This window comes from Acanthisitta chloris, unplaced genomic scaffold (genome assembly GCF_000695815.1).
Source record: "Acanthisitta chloris isolate BGI_N310 unplaced genomic scaffold, ASM69581v1 scaffold18806, whole genome shotgun sequence".
Classification (NCBI taxonomy): Eukaryota; Metazoa; Chordata; class Aves; order Passeriformes; family Acanthisittidae; genus Acanthisitta; species Acanthisitta chloris.
The window spans coordinates 64,654-83,223 of NW_008677923.1; the positions used below are offsets into that span (position 1 = coordinate 64,654).

The window sequence follows — 18,570 nt, forward strand, 5'->3', positions numbered from 1 at the left end:
CTGGTCTTACATTTTATCTTCAATGTGGAATCAAGTTGTTTTTTTTTTTTTTTTAACTTTTGGAAGCTTATTTTACAGTTCTAGGTGGTGTTTTAGCAATACTATTCCTAATTACAATTTAGAGATGAAATTTTCTTTCATCCTGATTAATCTTTTAAATAAATATGCAAATATATCAAGTGCTCTATATAAAAAATACACACAACAAACAACCCCTCAAATAATAAAACCAAGATTAATAAAAATATGTACTATATTACACATGTGAAATGGCATCTAATTTTGAAACTAGAATGAAACAATTACACAGGAATCAGAAGACATAATCTAAAAAGAATCAGCATATATAAAATAATGGCATTGCCTCTGTAAAGACAACCTGAGCATCTCCCTATTTAAAAATATATAAAGACCCAAACCAGTGTTGTCTGTGCATTTACAGCTACTGAACATAAGATAAATTAGGAGGAAGTTTGTGGATTTCTTCATTCAATGTCTGAATAGGGAGATGAATAACACAGCACAGACTTTTTCTGGTTTTAGAAGAGAAATTTAGCCTCCAAGACAATGAACTATCTCCTTTCCATTGAGACTTATGTTCAATTAGGATTTAAAGAGAGGAATAATTCTTCCTCTGGATCTCCATACTTAGGTACTCATCTCACTAACATCAGTTTAAGCACAGCCTTCAACAGATAATGTTGATTGATAATGACAAATAGAAAAGCTTCCTTAAAAACATGACAGGAATGATACAAAAATCAACGCGTTGCTCATAGATGAAGTCAGAAAACAGTACATGTGTATTTGAAAACTTCACTTTGTCTTGGGACCTTTTGCCTAGGTGTAAATTGCCCCTGAGATCTGCCTGCAGACACCAGGGCACTGAGCATCTCAGTGAAACACATGGGAAACTGCTGGAGGGCTGTGACTCACAAATATAATCAACAGTCTTGTGCTTTATGTTCCAGCAAAGATCAGTGCTGGCTAAAGTTAGCATTTAGCCAGATGAATACTCATCCTCCAAACTGCTTCATATGGAGAACATAAAAGACCATTCTTTAGCAGAACAAAGCCAGGTGCTATGGTTGGTGCACAGGAATAACCCTGCAACAGGCTGCTCTCCACCCCACAGCTGATGCAGACCACAGCTTGCAATTACTGAGATGGTTTTTAGTTGCATTCTCTTGGGGCAGCCCAATTAGAAGTTCTCATTCTCCCTCCATTCCAATACACTGTCTTTAAAATGGCACAGACCACTGGCAGTAAATCATTTTCTTTCTGACAATTCATATCCATATAATGCACAGCATCATAGCTTCATACAAATACTTTACATAACAGACACAAAAGGACAAAACCAAAGCATATAACAATGCAGCTCAGCTACTCTACTATATTACATGGCTGGGAGAGTTTCCTTTAATTTTCTTTGATCTTTTCTGTAGAATTTGAACTTCTGCTACCAATAAGCAAGCAGTGCTTCTTTTGGTGTGTTGAAAAAAAAAAAGCGGATGGAAAAATGTAGATGAAATAGAATTCAGAGGAAATGAGCAAGATCATAGAAAGGCAACTTTTAAAACATCACATGGTGTAACATAACAGTTGCAGGGGAAACAATTTCACTAGGCTCAGCATCTCCCAAGCAGAATGGAGCAGAAGGAGATAGAGACCTATTCTTCAGGAACAAATACTGTCATCTTCCCTGATGATCTCTAATTGCTTGATTTGTGCATGTGTGACAGAGCTGGGGTCATTTTGTTTTATTCATTATCCTAACTAACAGACTCATTAAACACATGCATGGACTTGGAGAGGGAGAAAAGCAGTGAACACCTCAAAAACTCCACGATAATTGTACAGGGGGTTATGACAATAAAGTATAGAAGTTTATTATGTATCAGCTGATGGTTCCATCTCTTCATTCCCTCTCCCAAGAAGACTTGCTGTAAGGCCACAGACATTTAAAAATAGAGATAAATAAATTTTGTCCTTCTGGGTTTCCCCTCTTTGCAGACAAAGCCATAAACAACTATCAAATGTCACTTTTTGTTTATACCAGCAGATTCTGAACACGCTTACTGCTTTTTCTGGCTGGAAAGCATTTCTGAGGAATTCTGATGTTCTAGACATTGTTTAGGATGCCATTTGGGTTTCAACTGAATTTTCACTCTTGACATTTCCTCACTTACTCATGTACCATGGCAAGTTTAGTACCTTAAATGTAAGTGACTGAGTAGTTCTTTAGCTCCACACAGTGAAGATTCTTCATCTGGGGAGCAATGGCATAGACATGTGTTCCTCCTAACACTCAGGACACAGTCAGAGTCCTCTGTGTCAGAACTGGGAACTGAAAGAAAGCATTATGCAACTCTTGGGGGCTTATTTCAGAAAGCACATATCAATTTTTTAACTCAGGCACCATTTTAAAGGGATTACAAATGAATAAAACTTATGTTTATGTTCAAAGGACATCAGTAGCACAGTGCATCTGTGAATTCCTGCTCAAGTTCCATGTGATTTTGGTTTCCCCAGCCCTGATCTACTTGGCAACTTGGTACCACTACACTCCAGTCTTCATGTCAAGCTCCAGATGATTTTGTGTTTCATTAACAGTCAGGAATTCATCACATGCTTGTGTTCGGTCATTTGACTGTTCTTTATGAACCAAGTGCACCATTTCTTGTGATTTGCTGACATCTCCATTTAATTCACTTGTCTTTCTGTCCTCCACTGCTCCTTTGCCATTATTGATCACTAGTTTTTTCTTCTGTCCACATCTGGAAAGAAATAAAAATAAAATACTGTAAATGTAGACTAACAGAAATAAGAAAAAAAAAAAGAAAGTCAATATTTAGGAAAAGGTGATTGGACATGAAATTTGTGTCTGTCAGTGCAGACTTACACCATGCAAAGTGTAAAGTTTCTCTATATTGCTTATTTTATTTTTGAAACATATTTATATGTGCAAATGTTTGCATTTTATACATTATATGCAGAAAATTTGTCAGTAACTCACTCAACTCCATTGTTACTACATACAGGAATAACATTCACTACTAAATGCTACAAAAAATTTTCTAACATTTGAATATATCCACAGTTATGAACTTTGCATATATCCTACTCTAAGGACAGAGTTCCAAAATCCAGACTAGGGGACCACACCTTTGACAATGCACAGGTTCTGGAGAGAATGGAAAATCTGGATTGTGGTCTCATGTCATTGCACAAGATAACTCTTTTCTTCTTTGTATTAGCATGTCAGGCCTTGAAGCCAACCAACAGCAAGGAAATGTAGAGAACTAGTTGTGCCATTTTCCACAACATGGCTCCTTATAGTGTTAAGGTAGGAAATAGAATCCTAGAATCACAGAATTTAGGGGTTGAGATGGACCTTAGGGATCATCCAGTCCCAACCCCCTGCCCTGGGCAGGGACACCTCCCACCAGAGCAGATTGCTCAAGGCTCATCCAACCTGGCTTTGAACACTGCCAGGGTTGGGGCAGCCACAGCCTCCCTGGGCAACCTGGGACAGTCTCTCACCACCCTCACAGGGAAAAACATTTTTCTCTCATCTAATCTAGACTTTCCGTCTTTCGATTTGAACGAGTCCATCTCCAGCTCCCTTGTAGCCCCTTCAGATATTGAAAAGTTGCTCTGAGGTCTCCACACAGTTTTCTCCAGGCTGAGCAGCCCCAACTCCCTCAGCCTGTCCCCACAGGGGAGATGCTCCAGTCCTCTTAGCAACTTCGTGGCCTCCTCTGGACTTGCTCCAACAGTTCCATGTCCTTCTCATGTTGAGGACACCAGAACTGTGTGCAGTATTCCAGGTGGGTCTCATGAGAGCAAAGGGCGAGAATCCCATCCCTTGCCCTGCTGCCCACACTCCTTTGGATGCAGCCCAGGATTCCATTGGTTTCTGGGCTGAGCTCACACTGCAGCTCATGATGAGCTTCTCATCCACCATCATGCCTAAAATAGGTACTGTGCTTTTAAACCTCCACTCACTGCAGTGATAGCCAATAAAGTTCAGATTGTAGCTCTGAATAAACATGAACACACACCCCTACACACCCCCAAAGTGATGCACACTGGTCCTTGTGGGCTGAGTACTCTTTAGGGTAATAAGAAAGTACTAGTTACACAGCTCTCAGATTTGCCTCAGACTGTTATGATGGTTCTCTGGTTACACAGTTCTGAACATTCTCCTTGTCCTCCAACAGCCTTGTGTAAACTGAGCACACTAAGCATAGCTCTCTCAAGAGGGACAATGTCTCAGCAAAGTTGTACTTTTAAGTGCTTTCTTTTAAATGAAGTACATTTTGCCTGAATGACTAATTTGGCAGTTCAATTATACAATTATCCTTCTAACTACAACTTTTTTTTCATGTTTACTGACTCATAGATGAGGGTTATTTTATTTGAAGCAGCTAAGTTCACTGTGCTAGTTACACACACCCTTGGGATTGTCTTCCTGCTCTGCAGCCATAAAATGCCAAAACATGTCAGCAGGGAGCTGGGGAGCTCCAGAGCCTCTTCAAAGAGCAGCTCAGAGTGCTCTGCAACCAAAGATGAGGAATAAATTTGCTCACTGCTACCTGAACAAAAATCTCCAACATATTATATGGTTACTCTGATAAAAAGAGTTGAACATTCAATTAGCAAATAGTTACTCTGTTTAAAAGGTTCAACTTTAACATTCAAGAAGCAAAAGGCTGTTTAAGACAATTGAGAAATAACCTCAGAAGAGCCCACAGAGAAAAAATAGAGGTAAGAGAATTACAGCCTATCATTTAGGATAGTTTGTTCAAGTTTTCCGGCAAACTTTGCAACTTTCCATTCCTCAGCTTCTTCATCTGTAAAGTGGAGTCAATAAATCTACTGAGAGCTCTGACAGCAATGTTAGAATAAACTCTTGTGAATGTCAGCTGTGATACTGCCTCTTGTTTGAGAGGAACAGATTAATCTCATGATAGTGATTGACTATCTGGACTGACTGTAGAAGACAAAGTTGCTTGGAGACCTCATAGCAGCCTATCAGTATCTGAAGGGGCTACAGGGAAGCTGGAGAGAGACTCTTTGGTAGAAACTGCAGTGATAGGACAAGGGGTAACAGGTTCAAATTGATGGAGGGGAAGTTTAGGTTAGATATTAGGAAGAAGTTTTTCCCTGTGAGGGTGGTGAGACATTGGCACAGGTTGTCCAGGGAGGCTGTGGCTGCCCCAACCCTGGCAGTGTTCAAGGCCAGGCTGGATGAGCCTTGAGCAACCTGCTCTGGTGGGAGGTGTCCCTGCCCAGGGCAGAGGGTTGGCACTGGATGATCTCTAAAGTCTAACCTTTAAAATTCTATGATTCTATGACTGACACAGCCCTTCATACCATGCAGAGACTACACAGTTAACGGTAGAGGATTATACTTGGGTTATCTTGTGGTTGCTGCTGTCTATGTTCATCTCTCAGTTTTCACTGTCAGTGAACAGGATTTTCCTATTAATAACTAATACATAGAAAACAATTGATTTTCCATGATTGATATACCATTGGTTTCCATTTATGGGTAAAGACCAAACAAAACCACTCCTGACTTCATGTGGTTCCATGGGAGTGTCAAGGCTGCTGTGTGACCAGGGCAGGACATGGTGACTTAGGCCCTCACAGCCCAAGTCACAGAGCTTCACAGAGGATGCTCCTTCTGCTCTGCTCTTTGACAAAGCTTTGGAGCCTCTCAATGAAAAAACCAGTAAATCAGTGTGTTTTGAAGATGTAAAGGTGTGACCTTACCTTCTCCGACTGTTAACAGCAATGCACACTGCAAGAATCAACGCAAGTACCACGAGAGAAACAACTATGATCAGCCAGTCTGCAGGGAGAGTTAAGAGAGGGGAGAAGAACATGTTAATGTGTCCCATGTAGCTTTGCCATTTCACAGAACTGCAAGATCACAATCTCTTTTACCATCTTCAATCTGTCAGACCTTTTTCCTAGCTTGCACGAATGTTTGCAAAGTGCTTCCGTGCAAATCAAATATGTTTCCATCATTCAGCTGTACACAGGCCAACTCAGAGGAAACACCCTATCCCTGCTAGCACCTCTAAGCACTGCACTTTGCTGGGCATAGGTGAAGAGGAGCTGTGTCACTGATTCACTCAAAGGCTTAGCATGACACACCTACAATCCCAGGCACAAAAGTAGGCTGACTTTTAGTACATTTTTAGCAAAAGAAGTTTCCCAACTTTCTCAGTAGCCTATTCTCTACTGTCATTATAGCTGTAGTACCATCATGGCAGGAAGTTCTCTCCTAAGATCTAATTCCTTTATTTTGTTTGTTTGAAACAAGTCTCTCTTGCCTAACAAAACTACATTTCACTTGAAACAAATTACTTCTTCTAATCAGTTTATTATTACTCCACGGTGAAAAACTGATCAGCATTCCTTTTGTAGCATGCTCTTCTTATATCTCCATTTGGTTTTCTCTGAAAATGATGAGTTCTTCAAAGGTTGCTTCAAAGGTTATCTTTCCAAAATATTCTGTGTGTTCTTCTCCATTTTTAGCCCCGTGGGATTAATGCAATGCCTTGAACTGAACACAGAGCTTCAGCTCTGGACTTGCTAGGCCTAAGTAGAGTGGGATAATTACTTTCTCTGTTTAAAAAATTACTTTAGTGTTAATATGTCCCAGAATATATTAGAATTCTTTTGTAACTGTGTCATGGTGTTGGCTTCTTTTTATTCTGTTTTAATCTGCAAACCCTATTCTGCAACAATTGTCTCACCTATTATTTTCACTGAACATTCTCATGGATATGATACTTTGCATGTATCTTTAGTATCTTCTGTTTGATTTCTGTCTATATATAAAGGTTATTTGGATCTCAATCTCATTCTCCAAATGCATGATTTCACTCATCTTCATGTTGCTAGAAAATTATATAGTTACAATATGCTCCATTTTCCAAACTACTAGTGAAATGATGAATATTCTTTGGTCCAGAACTAAGCTAAACAACTGGACTTGACCTTCATTTTCATCTCTTACTTTGGTTCATATGAATACAATTCTGTACTTCGATTTTTAAAACATGTGACTTCAGGAACCTACCTGGTACACGGGCTGACCTTGGCTGTGTAGCTATTTTTACTGTGCTGGTCTCTCCAGGGAAAGTAGTGGATTCATAATGTCCCTTGTGTGGTCCTTGATTACCATATATACTGGAGGTAGATGCTAAAGAACAAAAAAACCAATCCATCAGTCCATGTATGCTCAGTGAATATTTGACAGCAAGGTACAAAGACTATGATTGAAAAAACATATTCTAGAAAGTTCACACTGAGGCAATCAAAAAGTATTTATACTGAAAACTATTGCATAGACTATAAGAATCACACTCATCTAACTATGGCTAGATTAGGTATTTTTTGAAAGCAAAACTCATGGTTTTCCCCTCTTATCTCTCTCAGATGTTTCCATTTTTGTGAAGCAGAATGTGATTAGGACTGACTAAAAATTTTCTGAAGAAAATGTAAAGACACGAACATTGGCAACTTTTTGAAGTTGGCTAAAAATTTTCTGAAGAAAATGTAGACACGAACATTGGCAACTTTTTGAAGGGGCTTTTGTCATACAAGTCAAACATCTTGTCTGTTCCATGGGGAAATGAGAGTGAGGAAAGAGAGAGAGAGAGAGAGAGAGAGAGAGAGAGAGAGGATTTTACTTTTTAAACCTGAGATGATCAATAAGGAGAAATTTTGAAACTTTTAATTGTATTTCTACACAGGATAAAACTGAATGTCTAATGCACTCATAAAACAGAATTATAGTTCCCTGAATGGTTTTAAATTTGATAGCTATGGACAGAATAGGACTCTAAACACTCCAAATATTTCTCCTAAACTTACATGTGGATACTCTTGTCCTTTTTAGCAAGTTGTGTGATTTGATTCTAAGACTATATTAGATCTGAAATCAAAATGCATCCTTCCACTCTCAAGTATTTGCTATGCAGGCCATACTTTTATGCAGTTACATTTCTGGCCTATACTGTTACCTTAAGGGTATCCCAAGTCTAAAATGATCATCAGACTACAGATATAGTGATTTAATTTGGGACTACTACTTTATTATCACTAGAAAAATATATTACAGATCTCCACCTCTCTGAATTCTCCCAGACTTTAACAGAGCACATAAAGCACTAATTCTAATCAGCTGTAAAGTTCTTTTACTTTAACACACGTTGCAACTCATTTCTATCCAGAATTTCTGATCTCATTTCCTAATAACAGCTGGAAAATGCAAAACTGAGAAGCATATTTTTTCCCCTCTCTTAAGCTTAGCCAGCAAGCAGTTTCTGAATCTTCCAGATGTTTTCATTATTTTTATTAACAAGAAACTTACTGACTGGTGTGTTGCTTAGTGCAATCTCACCACAGAGGACAGAGAACTAATTCAGCAACTAAGGGTCCTGGTCTAGCACTGAAGAAAGCTGACCAAGAGGAACATACTAAGTTGTCCACCAACTGTGAATTTGTTATAATAACTTTGTTATTAAAAATAACTTTGTTATTAAAATAACTTTGTTATTTTGTGAATTTATTATTCTGTGGATGATGTCCAACCACAGGTTAAATATTGCTGAAGAGAAAAAAAGGGAATGAAGCAAAGTAGTATAGTACATCAAATCATTCATATGTTCAGAGAAAACCTTTAACTAAAGTCTGCCAATACATTCATTAATCTTCTCCATACCATTACCACTATACATGGGGAAAGATTACAGATGAACAAACCTGTCAATAAATCAGCTTTTTATGACAATGGAAGTGTCCTAGTAATTCCCTTGTATTGTGTTTTTTAAAAGCACTAGGAGAAGGTAAATGAAAAAAGGAAGAGTGTTGGATAAATGGCCTTATGAGCCTTTTGCCAGGGCACTGATGATGCAAAGATCTGACACAGATATTCACACTGAAAAAGACCTTCAAACTAGTTCTTACAGGTTTTATGTGCTTGAAACAGAAAGCTAGCAAACATTTTTTCACAGTGTGTAATGTCTGCACATAAAATTAAGGAGGCAGGTTGGATTAATTAAGTAAGTAGGGCAGTAAAAGTCAAGAAATGAGTTTGTTGTAGTAGGAATCTGTTCTTAAAAATACATTTTGCTTTCCAATAAAATTCTGTCAAATAGATATTTAGCATTTATATTGTTATGTCTATGTAAAAATATTATAACCAGGCAATTTTGATAGAGCTCAATTTACTGGGTTTATAGAACATTCTGGAAAAAAAAAAGTAGGCCAAGTTCTACTTCACAATGTCTGAATTAACATTAAGTAATTAATAACAGAATTATCTTTAGAGTCTCTTAAAGTTTGCTATAAAAATATAGGTACATAATCTTCCTTATGTGCAAAGAATGTCCACGGAGTATTGCCCAAATTGTACCCTGGAATGGTTCCACTAACTTCCAAGAAAGTGCATGAAAATAGTGTTTGGATTAGCTGCATTTGGAAAAAAAAACCCCTTACTGTTAGGATGATTATTTGTATGGAAACAGCATTTGGGAACAAGGAAAAGAAACTAAATTTCCTGTACTATTAACATGTGACCACACATGAAAAAAAAAATCACATGCTAAATGAGTATAATAAGCAAACACTGTTACTGTTAGTTGTACTAACTTTATCAGAAGAACAACACTTTAAAAACCAAATTTGTTCACAAATGAAATGTCAGTGACAGTTCAGTAAAACAGCTATAAATAATCACTTGGAAAATACCAACAGCAAATACACCTAGAAATAGTTGTGTTACCATATACAGATAACAGTATATAAGAAAAGGTTATTTGCAAACCATTATTTTCAGCTTCTTAGTAAATGTCCTCTTCTGTGCAGAAGAAGAAATACCCATAAGCAGGTTATAAACAATAACAAAAGGCAAAAAGGAAATCACAATATGGCAACAATTTACAGTTATGGTTAGCACATACTTTTGTGGACGATAGCCATTACCCAAAAAATAACTTACTGACAGATCAATGAAAATGGTTAGAATTAATTGTTCTTACTAGTAGTAAGAGGGATCTGGAATGGATTCTGAGGGTCTTCAGGTATCCAATTGAAATGGGAATCATCTGTGGTGGCTGCTTGTTCACTTTCCCTTCCAGATGGAGTGCTGGGTGCCAGTGGCTCCTTGGTTGCTTTCTCTTGGTAAACACCATCCACGGGCTCTGTGGCTGTCATGATGATGATGACATGTTCAACTTTGAAAGGGACAACTCACACCACCACCACCCGTATCATTTCCTGCACCACAACAAGCCAGAAAGCACATCCACCTTCCTCATCCAAAGCACAGAAGGAGAAGACAAGACATGAAGGCCTCCTCTTCTTCTTCCACACTACCACTGGTTTCTGAGTGACCCTTGAGCACCACATCCATGCTTGCCAAGCTGGAGCGAGATGTTGGCTACACATATGGATCCCAGTGACAGATGGACAGAAGAGACTTTCAGAAGAAGAGATCATAGCAGCAACAACCTGACCCTGTAACTCAGGAGTGAACAGCCACACAGCAGCTACATCTGTGGCTGTCTTGCCTGGCCATCTACCAGTGAGGAGAAGCAAGAAATTGATTGCGGAATTCACAGGATGTAATTCTTCTGTTATTGCCCTTCCCTCACCACTGGGACAGCACTCCCCAGTGATGGTGCTGCTGCTGAGTCACAGGATCAAGTCGTATGATCAACCCACCAGAGCTCCTCCACCACAAAGCATATCGAACCTGATCCCACTGAGGTACAAGAAAGGAAGACGAGGCTGGAGATTCAGAATCACCAAGGTGCATGTCTTGCAGAACATTTAGGATGACACCCAAAACCAGGCTCAGTGAAGGACAGAAACCACCAAAAGTACCAGCAAGAAGTCCCTTATGCCTTGTCCACAGATCCCACCATGGATTTTTTGTGCTGCAAGTCCACACTACCAATGTAGATCCCCAGGATGAGAAAGATAGCTAAAGGAGTCAACTTCAGAAGAAATAATGTCTCATTTCACAGCAGGCATGAGAAATGAGGATGATCCATTATTCTTACTGGTACCCATCAGAGAGTCATTACCAGCTTTGATCACACTGGCTGTGGTCCTGTGGAGGATTTCATGCCCTGGGGTATCTGTGGGGTTCCTGTTGCTTTCTGTGCCCTGTCCTGGTTCATTATCTGAAGGCAGAGGTGGCTGAGTTGGGTCTTTGTGGTGGGCACCATCAGGAGAGGCAACAGCTGTTACCACAATGTGAGGTGTCCATACTTTCTGAGTTATATCTTCTGGTACCAGAACATCAGTGGAGGCTGTGAGTGTTGTGATGATGATGGCTAAGTTAACTTGAAATACATGTAAAGAAACCCACTTTACATATTCCCTCTTATTTAATTTACTGATCTCTACCTTTTTCTTTATCAGCCTATGTAGAATAAGTAGTGAGAAGAAGAAAAAAACCCCAACCCACAAGCAAAGAATATCTTCTGTATATGTCACACTCTTTTTGGGTTGTCTGTTCCTTCACTAATATTCTGATAATAAAGTTGAATATCTATTTAAAATTACACCACTGACTTAACATCTCTAAGCAAAATGAGACACCAAAAGATGCACTTACAAACAACATAGCCTAAAGTGTGAGTTTTGAAAATACCTACTAAACACTATTTAGAAGGGGGAAAGTAGTAATATTATTGTCAGAATAAAATGAGTATAAGAATTGCTGTTGTTACACTGGAATTAGATTAGCATGACTTAATTTAAAGTATTTGAATAAATTGCTAAATCATACTTGGGTTTTCATATTTGCAACTGATCTATCAAACCACAAAAAGCTTAACAAGCAATGAACTGTGAAGCTTTACAGAATTTCTCTTTCATGCTTAGAAAACAGGAGTAGGGAGTAGAGAATGCAACTATATTTTAATCCACAAACTATTTTAATCCACACAAACTTTAGCTTGCATAGCTCTTTGGCAAATCCTAAATGTTGTGGATTAAATAATCCTGATGAAAATGGATTTTGAAGAAGAAAAGGGAGGGCATAAATGCTATTTTTCCTTAGAATTTCATTTTTGGAAATCCAAGAAGGATGTAAAAGGTTCAAAAGCACTGTGATGTAATGAAATCCATTATATTGCATTAATTAACAAAGCAATATTTTGAATGGGGATAACTTTAGCTGGATACAGTACAGAGCTTAGGAATCTAAGTTAGAACCTCACAGACCTACATGAACTAACTCCTGTAAGTTATTTCAAATTGTAGAGTATTAAGAGAATATGAGGCAATATCAAGATCAGCAATGATCAGACATGAAAACTGACTTTAAGTTTATGATTCATTTACACCACAGGCCATGTCCACAAATCAACTGTTTTCTCAGTATCACCATCTACTACAAATAAACCTGAGAAAACTTGGGGGACATAAGGAATAGGACACCCAGGGGAAAAAAAAAAAACCATAGGTAGAGAGTGATTCTTGTTGGGATATTCACATGCAACAGAATCATAAAAACATTTGCACTGCAAGTTCACAACAAGAATGCAGACCCTCAAGAGGAAAAAGTCAGGGAAAGGAGTCAGTTTCAGAAGAAATAATGTCTCATTTCACAGCAGGCATGAGAAATGAGGATGATCCATTATTCTTACTGGTACCCATCAGAGAGTCATTACCAGCTTTGATCACACTGGCTGTGGTCCTGTGGAGGATTTCATGCCCTGGGGTATCTGTGGGGTTCCTGTTGCTTTCTGTGCCCTGTCCTGGTTCATTATCTGAAGGCAGAAGTGGCTGAGTTGGGTCTTTGTGGTGGGCACCATCAGGAGAGGCAACAGCTGTTATGATGGTTTAATAACAGATGAGTTAAACACAGATTATTAAATCAGCTGTGAATACCATCTGTGTGCTGCAGTGACCTTCCCATTCCCATCCCATTCAAGTCTCCTGTTCATCTTACAGTGCTGTTACCCTTTTCTCACCACAAAAAGGAAGAGAAGGGAGATCATGTCCTGTACATCATCACTGCTCTCTCAATATTTGGGTAAGACATTTTCATTTGCTATTCTCATCCACTTTTTTACTTTATCAAAACTATTCCTAAGTACAGTAGAAACAGGGAAATGACAGAGACAGCAGTCATGAGATTCCCTGGCCTGAATTCCAGACTGACCATAGAGCCTTAGCTTCTGGGGCACTGTCACATGCTGTTAGAGCAAGTTTACATGACAGATATCAATAGTGACAGTAAAGAACTCTCTTGTCAGGCGTCGATTCTCCTGTTACTCAAGACACTGAGTGGTGACAAGCTACAGAAAATGGTTAGAATTCATTGTTCTTACTAGTAGTAAGAGGGGTCTGCAATGGGTTATGACGATCTTCAGTGTCTGGAAAAACTCCAGGTATCCAATTGAAATGGGAATCATCTGTGGTGGCTGCTTGTTCACTTTCCCTTCCAGATGGAGTGCTGGGTGCCAGTGGCTCCTTGGTTGCTTTCTCTTGGTAAACACCATCCACGGGCTCTGTGGCTGTCATGATGATGATGACATGTTCAACTTTGAAAGGGACAACTCACACCACCACCACCCGTACCATTTCCTGCACCACAAGGCAGAAAGCACATCCACCTTCCTCATCCAAAGCACAGAAGGAGAATACAAGACATGAAGGCCTCCTCTTCTTCTTCCACACTACTACTAAAGTTTCTGAGTGACCCTTGAGCACCACATCCATGCTTGCCACGATCACCAGAGATCCCAGGGACAGATGGAGAGGAGAGACTTTCAGAAGGAGAGACCATATCACATTTTTAGAACCCTATTTTGATGTTGCAGATAGTATGTGTTATATGAGACTTCATCATGATGTTGTGTCATGCCAGTTTTGTAAATTCCTTTCTCTCATTATCCCATGAACCAGAGGGACAAATACCTTGAAAAAATCTATGAAAACAACACTCTCTCCCCAGATGACTATTCACAAATTAAATGCATTAACCTGTTGATGTACAAATACATGTATGTATGAATTTGACTTCATGATAAAGACAGTTTGGCAACATCAAATAATATAAGCTATGTAATTAGCTGGATGCAATTTTACAGACGAGTTTCACTAAGGAATGGAAAGCACTGAAAGTGATGTTGTCAAGTAAAGAAGAAATGTGTTACACAGAGCTAAGATTGAAAAGTTCTGTCTCACCACCACCCTGAGCGCAGAGAAAATTAATCTATCTATAAATAACATCATTATTTTAAAGAGATTAGTAATTACTCTTCTCTAAAGGTTCATGGACTATCTTTCCAGGACAGGTCATCTGAGAGACAGAAGTGATGTGATATAAGTAACTGACATTATTACTAGTACCTGTAGTGGAAGACTCTTTATCTTGATCATTTTTTCTGGAAGGAATAATTCTATCTGTTACAGCAGGCTGTGTGGCATAATCCTTTCCCTTGTCCCAGCCTGGATACACCAATGGGTCTTGTGCTGAGTTGTTCTGTTTGGTCCCATAGCTGGAGACCGTAGCTGTTATGATGATGGTGAAGCAATTATGAACTCAGTATATAAAGATCCATTTCTCATATTATTCTTCTCTTCGGTTCTTGTCTCTATGACAGGCCTTGCTCACATGTCTACTACATTTAATGGCAAAGAGAAGTATAGTAGATTTGCTTCTCATCCTGGTTTATGTTTAGAAAAGCTGCCTACTGATGTAGGACCAACTGCTTCCTCAAACTGAGCATCTGCTTTTCAGAATTGAGGCATCTTATTGTTTATCAAAAGTATTTCTCAAAATCATGCTGTTGACTTGGTATTGGTCAATGTCAAACCAATATCCACTGATGCAGAATTAGGAACAGCAAAGGCAGAAATAACTGCAAGAATATGACCCATCAGTGAGATTTTAATCACAGAATTTGAGTGTATTGACTATATCAATTTTTTTCCCTTCTAAATGCCACTGTTTTATTAGTTGCAGTATCTCCAGGAAAACAGACAAGGAACTATGAAAGAGGGGAAGGCTACCATATGCTACAGATTTGTGAGCAGTGCACACAATAAATAAGATGGCATTCACCTGGAGATAATCTGATACTGCCATTATTTAGAAATATTATCCATATCAATCAACCTGTAGTTGGTTGCCACAGCAAAGGAGTACTCAAATCTTATAAGCAACATAACTCTCCTTAACCCTTCCAACCCAATAAAAGAGAAAACCAAGAAATTTGCCACAGTGTGTTACAATTTGAATTGCAACCAGGCCATTATATATTGCTATAGCAGTTTGGTATAGTGTAGTATAGTATAGTATAGTACAGTGCAGTGTGGTATGGTACAGTACAGTCTGGTGTTTCATTGGAATGTGCTGCCCAGGGAGGTGGTGAATTCACCATCCCTGGAGGTCTTCAAGATGAGACTGGATGTGGCACTTAGTGCCATGATCTAGTGACCACAGTAGGGTTGGACTTGATGATCTTGGAGGTCTTTTCCAACCTGGTTGATTCTATAATTCTATTATTCTATTAATTGCTCAGGTTTATTCACAGAACCTGTGTTAGGCCTCAGGGGTCAGAATGCAAAATTGTTCTTAAAAAAAATAAATCCTAAAATTAAACCCTTAGTAAACCCTGATAATTTACTAAAATGTGACCTGTAATATTACCTGTATGAGAAGATTCATTTTCAATATAATTTTCACCTACAACAGTAAATTCATGTTGTTCAACACTCCCAGTGGTATGTGCAGGATTCTGTCCTTGACTGATCCCTCCAGAATGAACGCTGTGTAATAGTGGATGTTGGGTTGGTCCTTGATGTTTTTCATTTTCACTTGTAACTACTGCTGATAAGATGATGATTGAATCAGTAATGATCAAAATACCCAACATCAGTCATATTATTCTCAGCATCATGGTCTACATAACAAGGGTGCTTAGCTTTTGCATTTTGGCTTTTTCTTGTTGTTGTTGCATTTGGTGTGAAACAAAAGATGAAAGAAAACAAAAGTCCTTCACAAATCCTATCACACAAATGCATCACCAGGCTCAGAAGAAGATTTAAGTGTGCTAGAAAGGATCCCAATGACCAGTGGAAGAGAAAAGGAATCAGAGAAGCAGAGGAAGAGCACAGAAACAACAGTTTGCATCTCTAGTTCACATTTAGTAATATGAACTTAACTGTTGAGTCTGTATATTCTGGGTTTTTAAAGTGAAAAATTGATGAACTTTCCCTTTTGACTTAATATCTCAATTACACAAAGTTGGCTCCAAGGAAATTGTCCTTTCTTCTGAGACTGGATGTATGAAACAAGTAGGTTCATATATTTGAAGTTGAAAAATGTACTTATTTTGAGCTTAATAATAATTAAAGCACTTACTGCTAAAATAAATTCATCTCTCACTCTTTAATTTGCTGTTGTTTACACAGCAGAAGATACAGTCAGAAATCAGCTGAAGTACCACCACCATAAGAGCTTTTCTAATGAACATTAAGAGGTTTAGAAAAGATATATCAGAAAACATAAGATAAGCATTAGAACTCAGCTGGAAATATATTTGCCTTAGGTATCAAACATTTCCATGAGGGATAAATTAAAAGTAAAGCAAAGGTCCTTAATCAGAGCAGGCAACAAATAAGCTGGACCTGTTACATATGCCATAAGTCACCAGCTAGAAAAACCTATGCCATTTCCCAAAAAGAGAAAAACTGGAGGGATATTTATCTTCACATTCAGGCAATGAAATGCTCATAAAGAGAGCACTCACACAAATGTAATTCATTACTCTTGAGTTAAACGAATACATATATTTGCTCTTATAAAAAAAGAGTTCAAATTAAGTAATGTATGAATGCAACTGATCTAACAATACCTCACAACTAAAAGAAAATTATCAAAAAATTATTTCTGGATGATTAAAGAACCTGTTTTGATGCCAATTGTATAAACTTTCACCATTCAAAACTATTTCAGAACCAGAAACGCACAGCAAAAATAGCTCGAAAACACACCCTATAAGCCTTTGCCTACAGAAGTTTCTAGGCTTGAAGAACATATTGGCATCTCAGTTGGCTACTGGCACTAACACTGGTAGTACAATGTTCACATTCATCTGGAGGTAGTATATTACCCTTTGTAGCACAGGTTCATGTATTAGAAACCCTAGCTCCCTTTTTTGTCTTTTTTTGTTCAGATTTTACGATACAAATTTTGAAGTGGAGAAAGTGGATTCTTTTTCTCACCAAGGTAGGCCACCAGAAGTTACTGTCTGCTCAGTTTTATTACCTTTCTGGCAGTGCAAATTTAGAAATCCCAGAGACGTGAGGAAAAGTGGCAAGTAACAAAAGGTAGACTTGGGATGACAGATGAATGTTACAGATGTCACCTCTGAGGGCTGTGGTATATCTTGCAAAAGGCAGACTTGGGATGACAGATGAATGTTATAGATGTCACCTCTGAGGGCTGTGGTATAAATAATATGAATGTATGATACTGCACTGAGGCCAATGGTATGGGAACTACAAACAGCAGCACCATGAGTGATAAACTTCATTCAATTATGTCACAAATCTGAGTATTATCTGAAATGCTAGATGGCTTTACCCCTCCTAGCAGAGCTAGAATACTGCTTCTCTTCATCTGTATAGCTGGGGCTCCAATGATCTTGTGTGGAGAGTTCCAGAAGTGTTTCATGTTGTGAGTTCACAGCTGTTAGGACAACGGAGGATTCAACGCTGACTATGCTCTAAATCTACCACTATTATCCTACAGTTAGTGTGTGCCATATGGTTATGGAAAATGGAAATTCATGCATAGCCTAACTCTAGTGTGTCTATTCTTATCAAATCCCTTTACATCAATCCAGTTGTTCTTTTCTTTGCATTGGATAATGCAAAGTTTCCCAAGAAGTATGAGGAAAACAAGAAATAGAAAAATAATGTATAGCAGAAGTAGTGAAAACCATTACAGCAATTACAGATATTTAAGCTCATGTCTGAAGAATAATGCTGGACCTAAGGAACATGGTAGATGTCTGAACATGGAAGACATGCTTGCTAAGGACTCAAAAAGCACTTAGATTCATGTTAGAAGATTCACCACTGAGGTCAAAAGCAATGGTCAGCATAAAACTGAAAGCACCTTGACAGCCACCAGGTAGCCAATGTTAGTCAAGAATGTTATAATGCAATTGAACAGATAAAATAAAACTTCTAGAAGAGTCTACAACCACAAACTGTACACACTTAAACCCACAGAGCATGCAGACACCACTAGCCACAGAAGGTATTTGGAACACAACACACCTGAGGAATTAGTTACCAATGCAGAGTCTCAAAGAGAAATAAATTCACACCAGAAATACCCAAAAGTTTAGTCAAAAGAATAAAAAGTCCCAAAGCAAAACGCTTTGCTGATTTTGCATTTGCTTCTAAAAACAAAGACAACTGTTGAAAAAAATGCAAATACTGCACTACCCTCAGAAAAATAAATGTTTCTAAACAGTGATTTAGAGTAAATGCTGAGTAAATAAG

General features: G+C 38.4%; 1 protein-coding gene across 1 annotated transcript; it reads right to left on the reverse strand.

Moving 5' to 3' along the window:
* Positions 1-2,377: 2,377 nt before the first annotated feature.
* Positions 2,378-17,746, reverse strand: CD44 (CD44 molecule (Indian blood group); the record flags this gene model as incomplete). The annotated part of the gene is made up of 10 exons (XM_009076710.1): positions 2,378-2,780; positions 5,785-5,863; positions 7,103-7,225; positions 10,068-10,235; positions 11,094-11,369; positions 12,690-12,872; positions 13,377-13,589; positions 14,401-14,562; positions 15,704-15,883; positions 17,642-17,746. Coding segments are annotated over 10 exons (1,706 nt in total), but the record flags the coding sequence as incomplete, so codon positions are not given.
* Between the last annotated feature and the right edge of the window lie 824 nt (positions 17,747-18,570).